This window comes from Macaca mulatta, chromosome 4, assembly GCF_049350105.2.
Source record: "Macaca mulatta isolate MMU2019108-1 chromosome 4, T2T-MMU8v2.0, whole genome shotgun sequence".
Classification (NCBI taxonomy): domain Eukaryota; kingdom Metazoa; phylum Chordata; class Mammalia; order Primates; family Cercopithecidae; genus Macaca; species Macaca mulatta.
In genome coordinates, this window is record NC_133409.1 from 151,399,887 (window position 1) to 151,415,591 (window position 15,705).

The 15,705-nt window shown below is 46.7% G+C and overlaps 2 protein-coding genes and 1 long non-coding RNA gene across 11 annotated transcripts in view; 2 read left to right on the top strand and 1 right to left on the bottom strand.

Annotated features, from left to right (window-relative positions):
- LOC100426197 (class I histocompatibility antigen, Gogo-B*0101 alpha chain) overlaps nucleotides 1-12,569 on the top strand; it is a 142,356-nt gene extending 129,787 nt beyond the window's left edge. For 3 of the 9 annotated variants that reach the window (XM_078000511.1, XM_078000529.1, XM_078000523.1), the window contains one exon: nucleotides 7,970-8,394. The gene's annotated coding sequence lies outside the window, so the exon portion shown is untranslated. Of the gene's footprint in view, nucleotides 1-5,095; nucleotides 5,190-5,317; nucleotides 5,588-5,832; nucleotides 6,109-6,682; nucleotides 6,959-7,062; nucleotides 7,217-7,735; nucleotides 7,807-7,969; nucleotides 8,395-11,464; nucleotides 11,570-12,133 lie in introns of those variants that run through there. The other 6 variants (XR_013416646.1, XR_013416640.1, XR_013416641.1 and 3 more) reach the window with 6 other exon arrangements.
- Nucleotides 1-12,571, bottom strand: part of LOC144340497 (uncharacterized) — a 79,285-nt gene extending 66,714 nt beyond the window's left edge. Inside the window, exon 1 of the long non-coding RNA XR_013416680.1 lies at nucleotides 11,842-12,571. This is a non-coding gene — a long non-coding RNA (uncharacterized LOC144340497). The remainder of the gene's footprint in view (nucleotides 1-11,841) is intronic.
- LOC106995452 (saoe class I histocompatibility antigen, A alpha chain-like) overlaps nucleotides 1-15,705 on the top strand; it is a 145,356-nt gene that overhangs the window by 69,556 nt on the left and 60,095 nt on the right. The window contains 1 exon segment of the mRNA NM_001318357.1: nucleotides 7,620-7,652. Coding sequence (NP_001305286.1) covers nucleotides 7,620-7,652 — 33 coding nt within the window.

A 15,705-nucleotide genomic window follows, 5' to 3' on the forward strand; every position in this document is an offset into this window, starting at 1 on the left:
TGATGAGACTCGAGACTGGCTGAGATTTGTTTTCAAAAAACCATCTCCAAGATTTGTTGATCTTTTGAATGGTTTTTAGTGTTGCAATTTCCTTCAGAACTTAACTCATTCTTAACATTTCACAGTCTACTTTCAGTTAATAATGTACTAGTACCCATAAATATAGAAATATTGCAATCATTTATCCTCTGCAAAATGTCCATCTTTTATGGTATAGATATTATATGGAATATATCTACATAGGTTGTAAGTTCCACGATAAAAAACTTTTTCTTGTCTTTAAACAGTTCTATGCATGTAAAGTAAGAATAAATGAGGTGAGCAAGATAGCCTTTTGCTCAGTATTTACCATTTTTGATCATCTTCATCTTTTCTGATCATCTCATTTTCCACCTGGTATCATTTGTCTCTAGTCTGAAGAATTTTCTTTACCAGTTGTTATTGTACAGATCTGCTGGCGAGAAATTCTCTTAATTTTCTTTTACCTGAAATATCTCCTTATTTGCCTATCCTTGAAGGACATCTATGCTGGATATAGAATTCTTAGTTAACCTTTTTGTCCTCCAGCACTTTAAAGACGTTATTCTACTTTCTTTTGTTTCTATGGTTTCTAATAAGAAGACATGGGTCAGGACAAGAGGAACAGAGAAACCAGAACTGGGAAAATAACATGGTAGACCTAAAACTTGTCGTATCAATAATGACAAAAACCTATATGAATCAACACTCTAATGAAGGGCAAAGATTGTGTGACTTGGTTTAAAAAAATATGGAATCCAACCATATGCTCTTTCCAGACATGCACTTTGTTTGTTTGTCTGTTTTAATTTAACTTTTATTTTTAGTTACGGGGCACATGTACAGGTTTGTTACATAGGTAAACTTGTGTCATGGGGTTTTGTTGTACAGATTATTTCCATACCCATTAGTACTCACCCAAGTATTAAGCCTTAGTAGGCATTAGCTATTTTTCCTGATCCTCTCCCTCCTCCCACCCTCCACCCTCAAGTGGACTCCAGTGTGTGTTGTTCCCCCCTACGCACCCATGTATTCTCATCATTTAGCTCCCATTTATAAGTGAGAATATGTAGTATACCGTTTTCTCTCCCTGCGTTAGTTTGCTAAGAATAATGGCCTCCAACTCCATCCCTGTTCCTGCAAAGAACATAATCTCATTCTTTTTATGGCTGTATAGTATTCTATGGTATATATGTGCCACAGTTTCTTTCTCCAGTCTACCATTATGGGCATTTAGGTTGATTCCAAGTCTTTGCTATTGTGAATAGTGCTTCAATAAACATATGTGTACATATAAGATATGCACTTTTTAAAATTTAATTTATTTTATTTTACTTTAAGTTCCAGGATACATGTGCAGAATGTGCAGGCTTGTTACATACGTGTAGTCTGCCATGGTGGTTTGCTACACCCATTCACTCGTCCTCTAAGTTCCCTCCCCTCACTCCTGACTCCCCAACAGGCCCTGGTGTGTATTGTTCCTCTCACTGTGTCCATGTGTTCTCATTGTTCAACTCCCACTTAGGAGTGAGAAAATGCGGCGTTAGGTTTTCTGTTCCCATGTTAGTTTGCTGAGGATGATGACTTCCAGCTTCATCCATGGTTCTGCAAAGGACATGAACCCATTCCTTTTTATGGCTGTGTAGTATTCCATGGTGTATATCTACCACATTTTCTTTACCTAGACTATCATCGATGGGCATGTGGGTTGGTTTCATGTCTTTGCTATTGAATATAGCACTTCAATAAACATACGTGTGCATGTGTCTTTATAGTAGAATGATTCATATTCCTTTGGGTGTATACCCAGTAATGGGATTGCTAGGTTAAATAGTATTTCTGGTTGTAGATCTTTGAGAAATGGTCACACCATCCTTCACAATGGTTGAACTCTTTTACATGAAATGAAATGAAATGAAATGAAATGAAATGAAATGAAATGAAATGAGACCAATAGAAGGACAGGGCATGGTGGCTCATGCCTGTAATCCCTGCATTTTGGGAGGCTGAATGGGATTATCTCTTGAGTTCAGGAGTCTGAGACCAGCCTGATAGTGAGACCTCATGTCTACCAAATAAAAATAATTTTAAAAGAAAAAAGATCAATAGATAGGAAAGGAAGAAACAATAGTCTTTCTTTGTCACCAGCTTCATTGCATATGTAGAAAACACTAGGAGATTCTGAAAAAGTCTCTGGAATTGATCATTGAATTTGCAAAATAATTCATAAAATATATGTAAAAAGTCACTTCGATGAACACAAAAAGATAGCAAACAATACTAGTCATCTAAGAAGTGCAAATTAAAACCACAACGAGAAACCATCACCCATCACCTAGAATAGGTCAAGTTAAAAAGACATATCATAAGTCTAAATACTGTCAAGAATATGGAAAAAATAGGAATGTCTGATATTGCTGGTAGGAATGCAAAAAATGTGGCAGCCAAGTTGTAAAGCAGTATGGCAATTTCTTATACAGCTACCCATCCATTACCACATGACCCAGCAATTCCACAAATATGTATTTATCCAAAAGAAATAAAAATGTAAGCCCACACTTGTAAGCAGTTATTTCTAGTGGCTTCATTAATAACAAACCCTAGCTGGAGTAATCCACATGTCAATCAACTAGAGAATAGAGAAACCAATGCATAAACTGGGATTCCAGCAATACTCAGCAGCTGCTCAGCAACAAAAATGAGTGGATGGCATCATCTCAAACATCGTTATGCTAAGGGAGAGACCAAACAAAGGACTACACAACATACGATTCCATTAAATTCTAGAAATTTCACTATTGCAGTGACAGAAAACAGAGCAGTGGTTGAATGAGGGGAAGGGGTGAGGGAGGGAGGCAAGGATTAAATAGAAAGGGGCATAAAGAAAGTTTTTAGGGAAAAGAAACTGTTCTCCACAGTGCCACAGTTCAGGAGTAACTGGGTGGTGGGAACTAAGGGGAGAGGAGGGTGTGAGGGATGAGGGCAGAGGGAAGGGCTGGGGAAGCAGAAGGTGAGGACAAGGAGCAGGGGAAAGGACTCCAAAGCAGTGGAGGAGCCTAGCAGGGGGTTCTCTGCATTCGGTGTTTCTCTACTGGGCAGTGTGGTAGTTACACGACTATAAATAATTACCAATATTCACCAAAAAGCGCAGCTAAAACTGGTGAATTTTATTACACGTAAATGCCCTAACAAGCAAAAAAAAAAAAAAAAAAAAAGGCCGGGGGAGGCAAAAATAAAGACATTTTTAGATCATCAAAACCATAAAATTCATTTCCCAGGGCTCCTATACTACATTTAATTTTAAAGAAAATTCTTCAGGGTGAAGGGAAATGATACTAGATGGTGACCCAGATACACAGAAAGGAATAATTAACAACAGAAATGATGCACACACACGTGTCACATTCACACTCATTTTCTTAATTTCCTGAAGACATATGGCTGCTTGTGTGAAACAAAAACTATTACACTGTACCATTGACTTTATAATATAGATTGATATAATATATAAAACTGTAATAGCATAATGGTAGGTTAAAGGAAACTACACTGTTACAAGTATCCTTTATTTTGCCAGATGTAGTTTAATAGAACCTGAACTTCACTGTGAAAAGTCAAGGAATCGGGTTTCCATTCTTACAACAATAAAAAACTAGTGTAAAGAAATATAGCTAAAAGTCACTAGGAGAATTAAAACCATAAACTAAAAACTGTTTATTTGACACATAAGAAAGTAGCAAAGGAGGAACAGAAACAAAAAGATATAAGACAAATTGAAAACAAATAGCAAATTGTAGACCAAAATCCCGCCATAGTAAGGAAAGAAATGACAGGACTTTGCTCACATTAGCTGAACTGCTGAGCACTGTGGGGAGAACAGACATGGGCAGGAGGTGAGGGACAGTGTTAGTGCCACCATTCAGGAGTGACAGGGTGGCCGGGACTAAGTGGGGGGAGGTGTGAGGATGAGAGGGGCAGAGAGAAGGGCTGGAGAAGCAGCAGGTGAGGAAAAGGAGAGAGGAAAGAATTCTAAAGCAGTGGAAGAGCCTAGCAGGGAGTTCTTTGCATTCGGTATTCAATACATTTTGTTGGACTTCCTAAAAGCTAACTGGCTCCTTATGATTTTAAAAAACAGTTACAAAAATATCGAGAGTCCAGATAAAATATGCACACTGCTTAGATGCTCATAGTTCAGGAAAACAGGCATGGAGCACTCCCAACTTTGAGGTGATGACTATAGGCTCCCGGTTGCAATAGACAGTAACAAACCCTGCTTCTATGTGTTCAGGAGATGTTCTGGACTCACACAGAGAAACTCGGGCTAGGGAATGAAGGTAATGTTAAAGGCAACAACCCAGAGGCACAGATCCATAGTCTGGGAAAGTAAAACTTAGGAGCTTTGTAATGCTGTTTTGACACAGGTCTGTTACAAATTGGATTTCTAATCATTCAGGGATTACCAACATCGTGCTACCTACTGTATTAATAAACGAAAAGGAAACTGGTCTCTATGAGAATCTCTACGTGGTGCCTTCAGACAAAACTTCACCAGGTTTAGAGAGAAAACCCCTGTTTCTACACCCCCATTCCCAGGGTGAGCTCACTCTCTGGCATCAAGTTGCCCGTGGTGAGTTTCCCTGTACAAAGGTCCAAGGGGAGAGGTAGGAGTGGGAGGCAGGGAGTCCAGTTCAGAGTCGGGGATTACAGGACGAGTAGGGAAGGGGAAGGGGCTGCGTGCAGCCTGGGGGTCTCTCCCTGGTTTCCACAGACAGATCCTTGTCCAGGACTCAGGCAGACAGTGTGACAAAGAGGCTTGGTGTCGGAGAGGGATCAGGACGAAATCCTGATCCCTCTGGGGCTCTCAGGGTCTCGGGCCTTATCTGCACTGGGGAGGCGCAGAGTTGGGGATTCCCACTCCCCTAGTTTCACTTCTTCTCCCAACAGTGTCGGGTCCTTCTTCCAGGATACTCGTCACGCGTCCCCAGGTCCCACTCTCACTGGGTGTCGGATGTCTAGAGAAGCCAATCAGCGTCGCCGCGGTCTCAGTTCTAAAGTCCCCACCCGCCCATCCGGACTCAGAGTCTCCTCAGACGCCGAGATGCGGGTTATGGCGCCCGGAACCCTCCTCCTGCTGCTCTCGGGGGCCCTGGCCCTGACCGAGACCTGGGCCGGTGAGTGCTGGGCCGGGAGGGAAAAGGACTCGGCGGGAGGGGCGAGGGGACCGCAGGCGGGGGCGCAGGACCCGGGGAGCCGCGCGGGGAGGAGGGTCGGGCGGGTCTCAGCCTCTCCTCGCCCCCAGGCTCGCACTCCTTGAGGTATTTCGGCACCACAGTGTCCCGGCCCGGCCGCGGGGAGCCCCGCTTCATCGCCGTGGGCTACGTGGACGACACGCAGTTCGTGCGGTTCGACAGCGACGCCGAGAGTCCGAGGATGGAGCCGCGGGCGCCGTGGATGGAGCAGGAGGGGCCGGAGTATTGGGAAGAGGAGACACGGATCGCCAAGGCCCGCGCACAGACTGAGCGAGGGAACCTGCGGACCGCGCTCCGCTACTACAACCAGAGCGAGGGGGGTGAGTGACCCCGGCCCGGGGCGCAGGTCACGACCCCTCCCCACCCCCGACAGACGGCCCGGGTCTCCCCGAGTCTCAGGGTCCGAGATCCGCCCCGAGGCCGCGGGAACCGCCCAGACCCTCGACCGGAGAGAGCCCCAGGCTCCTTTATCCGGTTTCATTTTCAGTTGCCGCCAAAGTCCCCGCGGGGTGGTCGGGACGGGGCGGGGCTCGGTGGGCGGGGCTGACCGCGGGGGCGGGGCCAGGGTCTCACACCCTCCAGAAGATGTGTGGCTGCGACCTGGGGCCGGACGGGCGCCTCCTCCGCGGGTATTACCAGTCCGCCTACGACGGCAGGGATTACATCGCCCTGAACGAGGACCTGCGCTCCTGGACCGCTGCGGGTGAGGCGGCTCAGAACACCCAGCGCAAGTGGGAGGCGGCCGGTGAGGCAGAGCAGCGGAGAGCCTACCTGGAGGGCCGGTGCGTGGAGTGGCTCCACAGATACCTGGAGAAGGGGAAGGAGACGCTGCAGCGCGCGGGTACCAGGGGCACTGGGGAGCCTTCCCCATCACCTCTAGATCTCCCTGGATGGCCTCCCATGAGGAGGGGAGGAAAATGGGATCAGCGCTAGAATGTCGCCCTCCCTTGAATGGAGAATGGCATGAGTTTTCCTGATTTCCTCTGAGGGCCCCTCTGCTCTCTAGGACAATTAAGGGATGACGTCTCTGAGGACATGGAGGGAAAGACAGTCCCTGGAATACAGATCAGGGGTCCCCTTTGACTCCTGCAGCAGCCTTGGGCACCGTGAATTTTTCTCTCAGGCCTTGTTCTCTGCCTCACACTCAATGTGTTTGAAGGTCTGATTCCAGCTTTTCTGAGTCCCTCGGCCTCCACTCAGGTCAGGACCAGAAGTCCCTGTTCCTCCCTCAGAGAATAGAACTCTCCAAGGAATAGGAGATTATCCCAGATGCCTGTGTCCAGTCTGGTGTCTGGCTTCTGTGCTCCCTTCCCCACCCCAAGTGTCCTGTCCATTCTCAGGGTGGTCACATGCGTGCTGCTGGAGTGTCCCATGAGAGATGCAAAGCGTCTGAATTTTCTGACTTTTCCCATCAGATCCCCCAAAGACACACGTGACCCACCACCCCGTCTCTGACCATGAGGCCACCCTGAGGTGCTGGGCCCTGGGCTTCTACCCTGCGGAGATCACACTGACCTGGCAGCGGGATGGGGAGGAGCAAACTCAGGACACCGAGCTTGTGGAGACCAGGCCAGGAGGAGATGGAAACTTCCAGAAGTGGGCAGCTGTGGTGGTGCCTTCTGGAGAAGAGCAGAGATACACGTGCCATGTGCAGCATGAGGGGCTGCTGGAGCCCCTCACCCTGAGATGGGGTAAGGAGGGGGATGAGGGGTCATGTCTCTTCTCAGGGGAAACAGGAGCCCTTCTGGAGCCCTTCAGCAGGGTCAGGGCCCCTCACCTTCCCCTCCTTTCCCAGAGCCATCTTCCCAGTCCACCATCCCCATCATGGGCATTGTTGCTGGCCTGGCTGTCCTAGCAGTTGTGGTCACCGGAGCTGTGGTCGCAGCTGTGATGTGGAGGAGGAAGAGCTCAGGTAGGGAAGGGGTGAGGAGTGGGATTTTGCTTTTCTTGTCCTCTGGGGGTTTCAAGCCCAAGGTAGAAATGTTCACTGCCTCAATCCTGGGAAGCAGCATCCACACAGGGGCTAACCCAGCCTGGGACCCTGTGTGCCAGCACTTACTCTTTTGTGCAGCACATGTGACAATGAAGGACGGATGTATCACCTTGATGATTATGGTATTGGGGTCCTGATTCCAGCATTCATGAGTCAGGGTAAGGTCCCTGCTAAGGACAAACCTTAGGAGGACAGTTTGCCCAAGACACATAGCTGCTTTCCTCCTGTTTCCTGATCCTGCCCTGGGTCTGCAGTCATAGTTCTGGAAATTTCTCTTGGGCCCAAGACTAGGAGGTTCCGCTAAGATCTTGTGGCCCTGCTTCCTCCCAGTCCCCTCACAGAATATTTTCTTCCCACAGGTGGAAAAGGAGGGAGCTACTCTCAGGCTGCGTGTAAGTGGTGGGGGTGGGAGTGTGGAGGAGATCACCCATCCTGTAATTCCTCCTGTCCCACGTCTCCTGCGGGCTCTGACCAGCTCCTGTTTTTGTTCTACTCCAGCCAGCAACAGTGCCCAGGGCTCTGATGTGTCTCTCACAGCTTGAAAAGGTGAGATTCTTCGGATCTAGAGTGGGGGGCGGGGGGACAGAGGGAAAAGGTCTGCGTAATAGAGATTCTTTGATTGGGATGTTTCAGGTGTGTGGTGACTGTTCAGAGTGTCATCACTTACCATGACTGACTTGAATTTGTTCATGACTGTTGTTTTCTGTAGCCTGAGACAAGTGTCTTGTGTGGGGCTGAGATGCAGGATTTCTTCACGCCTCTCCTTTTGTGACTTCAGGAGACTCTGGCATCTCTTTCTGCAAAGGCATCTGAATGTGTCTGTGTCCCTGTTAGCGTAATGTGAGGAGGTGGAGAGACAGCCCACCCCCGTGTCCACCGTGACCCCTGTTCCCACGCTGACCTGTGTTTCCTCCCCAGTCATCTTTCCTGTTCCAGAGAGGTGGGGCTGGATGTCTCCATCTCAGTCTCAACTTTATGTGCACTGAGCTGCAACTTCTTACTTCCCTGCTGAAAATAAGAATCTGAATATAAATTTGTTTTCTCTAATATTTGCTATGAGAGGTTGATGGATTAATGAAATAAGTCAATTCCTAGAATTGGAGAGAGCAAATAAAGACCTGAGAACCTCCACAATCCACATGTTCGCTGTGCTGCATCTGTTGCAGGTGGGGGTGGAGAAGGCTGTGAGGAGCCCAGTGTGGACTGGGCCTGTGCCTAGTTGCTGTTCAGTTCTTCATGAGATTTAGGTGGTCAGTCCTCAGCTGGGTCACCTTCACTGCTCCGTCGTCCTTGTCCCATCAGTGGAAACTTGTCCAGTGGGAGCTGTGACCACAGAGGCTCAGACATCGCCCAGGGCTGCCCCTGCACGTGGGGGTCTCTGTGCATTTTGAGACAAATGTTCAGAGCCATTCACCTCCTGCCCTGCTTCTAGAGCTTCTGTTCTGCTCTGCTCTCCTGCCCTCTCTCCTTGCCCTGGTTCTAGTGATCTTATTGCTGAATCCAATCCCAAATCATGAATCTATAAAGCAGAGTCTAATTTAGACTTATGTTTTTCTCTGAAATTGGACCCATCATCAAGGACTGTTCTTTCCTGAAGAGAGAACCTGGTTGTGAGCTGCAGTGTGCTGGGGTGGGGGCACTGGGGGCGTTGCTGTAGAAAGAGAGATGGGGGAGGGAGGGCACACAAGCAGCACTGCTGAGAAAAACATAGGCGGCCTCTATCTCAGTGTGAGGGGACCTTGTGCTGAAGCTGCCACAAAACAGCACTTGGCCTGAGGCTATGTTAATAAAGATATTGCCTTTAGAATAGGGAGGTGCTCTACAGTGATCATTCATTCAACTGACCTTTGTCATTGGCCAGACATAGGACAGAATGGTTCTGATCTGGGGAACACCATTGAAGTAAAATCAGAAAAATCTCTGGCCTTTTGTAGCACATGTTCCAGTGGAAAGAGGCAGATGATAGATACACTATAACCAGAGTAAGGAAGGAAAGTGCTAGAAGGTGGTAAGTGCTGTGAGGCAGGTGATCCAGGATGTGGGCAGTGGGGACAGGGAAGGTGGCTGTTGTGCTGGGTAGCCAGTGTGTGCCTTGTTGCAAAGGTGAGTTGAGGAAGGATTGGAGGGACATGAGGATGTCTGGGGAAGTTCTTTCCAGGCAGAAGAACTTCCAGTCCAAATGCACTATAGCCGGAAGGTGTCTGTGTTCCCAGAAGAACAAGGAGGCCAGGAGGGCTGGACAGAGAGAAACTGAGGTGAGGTCAGAGGTGCGGCCAGAGCAGGTGGGCTTGAGGGGAATGGGGTTGGATCTGACCTTTGCTCTGAGCGGGATGAAGAGTCAGAGGACAGTTTTGAGCAGAAGAGGGCCATGATATAACTTCTCTTTTAAAATGACCTCTGACTGCTGTGCTGAGAACAGAATTGAGAGGTGAGGGACGAGGGAGGCAGAAGGAAAACAGTAGAAAGCGAGTGCAGTATTCCAGGCTGGAGATGTCGGTGACCTTGACTGGGAAGTGAGAAGGGGAAGGAGTGGGATGTGAGGGGATTCTGGATGCATTTGAAGATGAACTCACAGCATTTGCCAGTGGATTGTATCTGTGGTGTGAGAAAGACGAATGAAGGACACCCGTCGTTGTAAAATGAGTGAGTAGAAGGAAGGGTGGAGCTGCTGTCAGTGGAGATGGGGAGACTCCGGCAGGAGCATACTGAGGAGGGGGCATCACAGGCACTCAGTGGAGGAGATGTCTACTAGGAATGCAGGTGGGGGAGCTGGGGTGGAATTTGGACAGACAATTCCAGAGTTTAGAGGAAAGGAGAAATAGACTGGGCAGGAGAAATAGATTTAGGAGGTCACACCATATAAACGATACTTAAAACCTCAAGCATGGATGAGGGCACCAAGGGAGTGATTGACTGTGGAAAAGAATGAGGGCAAGGACTGAACCCTGGACCTCCAGTTGTAAGGGATGTGATCAGACAACATCCAGAGCAGAGTGCACAGTTCTGACCCCAAGTCTAGAGGACACTTAGACAAGGAACTTCTGTGTGTACAGGGATCACCCGGACGTGGTGCTGAGATCCAGGAAGTCTGGAGTGGAGCTACAGATTCTGTATTTATGACAAGGCTGGAGTTCATGTTGCTGTTCTCCAGATTACACTTGGAGTATCAAGAACACCAGGATCCCACGTGTCTGAGCATCAGCCTCACCTCTAGGGCTTGCTATATAAACGATTCCTTGGTCTTGTGCATAAAACTCTGAGACAGGGGTTCTGGGGAGTGGCCTGAGTATTTTCTAAGCCCCCACCAGCAATCATGTTGCTCAGCCAGATTGGGAACCACTGAGATCAGAGATCAGAGAGTGTCCAGGGTGGGTGGATGGGGTAGATTTTCAAACCCTGTTTAAAAGAGGATTTTTCTCACAGAAAGAAAAGGGAGGCTGTGTATCATCAGTTATGAGATGTGACATTCCCTGTTGTTCTCTCCACCATGGGGTGGACGCCAGTAGAGAATTCAGGATGTGGCTCTTGCACAATGAACACCTGTGAATGCCGCTCTCTGACACTCGCCCACAGACTCATTTCCCACTCACTTCTTGGAGCAAACTATGGAAAACAGATTTCTGTAATGTACACATAAAGTCGTATATCTGGTATTGGGGGCTAGTTTTATTGTGGGGAAGGCCACAGAAGCAGGCTGGAACCTACACATCCAGGAACAGAATCCACAGCCCACCCTGGATCAGGTCCCTCCTAGGAACAACTGCCCCTGCTGCTGAGCACAGACGCCACTGCTCACACCTCTGACACCTGGTGCTGGACACTGGGCCCTGAGGCCAGGGGAGACGTCACTGCTGCACCTGGAAACTGGACATCACTACTGTCACTCAGCCATCTTTACTAAAATGTGTTCTGAACAGTCCCAGCCTCTCTGTCACCTCATTCTGGCCAGAGTCTGGTAGTGATATAGGAGATAAGAAGAAATTATTTAGACAGGTAGTGAGGGTACGGAAGGCTTTTAATGAAAAGCAGGCTCCAAATTATTTTCTTTTCTAACAAGGTGTAGCCTGTAATATCAAGCTTCAGACACAGACAAGTAAGCTGGAAGCTTGCACGGGTGAATGCTGGCAGCTGTGCCAATAGGAACAGGACACCTGGGACTGGGCATATTCACAATGGCAACTCCATCTTCCCTTCTCTTTGCCAGGCTCCTTCGTTACAGTAAGGAGCAGACAACATGTCCCTGGCCAAGTGGAAAGGCCATTTGCATAATAGGATGAGGGCGGGGTGAACAGCCTTCCACTTGCACTATGTAAATATCACACCTGGTCCAACCAACCTGTGGACCCTACATAAATCAGACACCATCTCCTCAAGCCTGCCTGTAAAATCCGATGCATTCCCACTCCAGGCCAGAATTCCCTTTTGGGTGCCCCTCTCTCTCATAAGAAGAGAGTTGTTCCCCTTTGTCTTTCTTTTGCCTATTGAACTCTTTGCTCCTAAACTCACTTCTCGTGTGTCAGTGTCCTTAATCTTCTTGGCTTGAGATGACAAATCCTTAGTATTTACCTGAGATAATGACACCTCTTCAGCAGGTGGTCATCAGACTGGTGAAGCTTAAGACTCATGTCCATGATCAACTGCAGGGGTGACTGGAATGCTCTCCTCATCCAGGGACGATGGTGGTGTCTGTCTCCTCTCAATATTTTACATGTTGTAAACCAAAAATAAAAATCAAAACCACTCCCTCCCAATCATTTTAAAGGACACCCTCAGCCAGTGTGCTCAAAAGTTAACCTGAAAGACTGGCTTAAGCCATCATGGAAAGCAAGTGTTGAACATGCCTCATTATGCTCTCTTCCCTTTTGGAATTCAGGAAAAGCTGATCAGGATTTACCATCAACAGAGACCTTAAGTCTGATCAGAAACATTTACAATCTATTCTCTCTGAAGCCTGGCACCTGGAGGCTTGATCTGCATGAGAAAATTTTGGACTCCACCACCTCTTATCATAACCCAGACATTCCTTTCTATTGATAACACAACCAATTCCAATCAGAAAAATTAAAAATCTACTTATAACCCAGAAGCACTACCCCGCAACCCTTGCTTGCTTCAAATTGTTCCAATGTTTTGGACCGAACCAATGTATAGCTTAAATGTATTTGATTGATGTCACATATGTTCCTAAAATGTATAAAACCAACCTGTGCCACAACCACCTTGAGCACATGTTCTCAGGGTCTCCTGAGGACTGTGTCATGGGCTGTGGTCACTTATTTTTGGCTCAGAATAAATCTCTTCAAATATGTTACCGAGTTTGACTCTTTTCACCTACAGTGTGGAATTCTGGTGTAGTAAGAGGGTTCAAGTGCTGGAGTGTGAGGGGTGGGGAAAAGTGACACATTTTAATTCTTGGAGCAGTGATCCAGGACGAGAACCTTATCTGGTACCTGGCAGGCATGCAGAGTGTCTGAATGAACCAGTGACTAATAAATAACATAGTTCTACCCATTCCCTTGAGGATAGGTTATTATATGAAGTTTTGATCTATCCCAGTTCATACTCTAGATTATTGGAGTGGCATTCTGTGATAGTGAAATGATGATTCAAACAGCTTCCCTTGACTTTGTCTCTTATTAGGAGTAAAACACCCAGGTTTGTAAGATCTCCGAGGATCTGGGTCCACACCAGTGTTTTATATTAATATCTATATTTTCTTGTGTGTGGAAATATTTCTGGGGAGAGAATTTCTAACATTTATTGTTTTTTATGTGACACCCTCAAAGGCCTAAGAAATCCTAACTTCTAGGTTAGAGGTAGGGCCACTCCACGTCTGGACAATGAACAGCTTGTAGTAACCTGTGTTTAGTAGATTAGGGACATGAAATAAATGCTTACATTTTGTTTATCTTTTCCTCTGGGACCAAAAAGATAGAGGTGTACTTGCTTACTCTTACTGTAAGTTTCTCTCTGTGGGATGGTGATGAGGTTTTTCTCCAACCAAATAACTTTCTGATTCTCTAACAGCAGCTGGGAGTCCTACAATTCGACTCCATTCTGACACTAACTACCTGGAGTTCACCTCAGGCTCCACAGGTTTAAGGGCTCAGTCCCACAAGACTGTCCTCAGTTCAGATGCAAGTCACAAGTATCGGGTACCAGGTCACCTGCACTTCTGTCTATCACGGCTGTAAAGTCAGGGGTCTCTCACCTCCCAAGGACTGATAATTCTTAAACTAACTCAAAGGACTCAGGAAGTTGCTTTAGCCATGTAAAGCTAAAAAAAAAAAAAAAAAAAAAAAAAAAAAAAAAAAAAAAAACCACACAGCCAAAAAGCGTCTGAGACAGGTCTCAGTCAGTTTAGAAGTTTATTTTGCTGAGCTGAAGATGCACCTTGGAAACAGAGACACAAATCATTGTAGCATCTGTGCCCCGTGCTTTTTCCTAACAGGGTTTTGAGGACTTCGATATTTATAGGGGAAAGAGCAGCGAGAAGAGGAAAAAAACAGTCAACTATGCATTCATCTGGTGCTCAGTAAATCTGCATTTTACATAAGGTAAAGTAAATATCGGGTAGAAAAGTCACCGGGTGGTGAAGGGATGATGTCGAATCTTGTCTTTGTCCTGTACCTGTGAAGATAAGCTGTTAATTTACATTGTTGGGGGAAATTCAACAAAACTCCATTTTAGAGTAAAGATGTTGGGGCCCACAAGGAATTATCTTGTGAGCAGTTTGTGAGGGAGGCCACCTGGGGAGATAGGTGGTCTTCTGTCTTTGCAGTTATTTGTTTAGGAACAAAAGAAAGGCAGTTTTTCCATCACTCAGTCTCCAAACTTAACTTTTCCCTTTGGTATAGTGAATTTGGAGTCCTGAAATTTTATTTTCCTTTCACACTCAGTATTGCAGTTTTTTTTATTGTTATAGCTTAAATCCCCACTTTTTTGGCACCCGGGACCGGTTTCATGGAAGACAGTTTTTCCATGGACCAGTGGAGGTGGCAGAAGGCAGAGGGAAATGGTTTTGGATGAAACTGTTGCAACTCAGATGATCAGGCATTAGTCTTTCATAAGGAGCGTGCAACCTAGATCTCTCACTTGCAGAGCTCACAATAGGGTTTGTGCTTCTATGAGAATCTAATTCCGCCACTGATCTGACAGGAGGCAGAACTCCGGTGGTCATGCTCATGCTCTCTCGCCCACCGATCACCTCCTGCTGTGTGGTCTGGTTCCTACCAGGCCAGAAACTTGTACCAGTCCCCAGCCCGGGGGTTAGGGACCCCTGGTTTAAATTATGCCACTATAGCAGAACACCTGAGACTGGATCACTTATAACAAACAGAAATTTGTTTCATTCATAGTGTGGAGGATGGGAATTCCCAGATCAAGAGACTGTATCTGGTAGAAACAAAAGGGCAAGAGAGGGTGAGAGGTAGGGGGAAAAGGAGGTCAAACTCACAGCCTAAGGTCTTTTTATGATAAGCCTTAATCCATTAATGAAGGCAGAGCTCTGATGGTCCAATCACCTCTCAAAGGTCCCATTTCTTAAAAATGTTGCATTCGGGATGAAATATCCAACAGATGCTTATTTGGGGAAACTTTCAAACCATAGCAGTTATAAAGGATACAAATGAGCAGCCAGATGAAGAGGTGCACAGGGTAAGGTCTGGAAGGGCTCTGAGCACAGGATCCTCTGTCCCCATGGAGATGGAGTTCACCACCCTCCCAGCACGTGGACACACGGATGTGCTCACCAATTGGGAAGCTCTCTGAAACCCAATCTCTAGAGGTTTCTATGTAAATTTCATTGTGTAGGCAAGATTAATTAAATCACCGGTCATTGTGTGACTGAACTCAACCTCAAGCCACTCTTTCCTTCTCAGACTTTAGGGATGGTGCTAAAAGTTCCAATCCTCTAATCACAGCTTCGTGTTTCTGGCAACCAGCCCCCATTCTGAAGCTATCTAGGAGCCCCTCACCCCACAGTCATCTCATTGCCATATTGAAGTCATGTTTATCACTGAGGAGATTGCAAATGTTTTAGAACATGGTTGTTAGGAAACAGGGACAAAGACCAAATATTTTTATTGGACCACAGATCACACCCTGGTTTTGACCACATTATCTCTTTTTATAATATTTATTATTTTATTTTAGAGATAATCTCTTGCTCTGTTGCCCAGGGTAAAATGCAGTGGCACAATCATAACTCACTGTAACCTCAAATCCCTGGACTCAAGTGATCCTTCTGCCCTGGCCTCCTAAGTAGATAGCATTACAGGTGCACACCACCATGCCCAACTAATTTTTATATATTTTGTAGGAATGGGTCTCACTATTTTGCTCAGGCTGGTCTCAAACTCTTGGCCTTAAACAATGTTCCTACCATTGCCTCCCAAACTGATGGAATTACAAGCGTGAGCCACTGTGCCTGGCCAATCACAGATC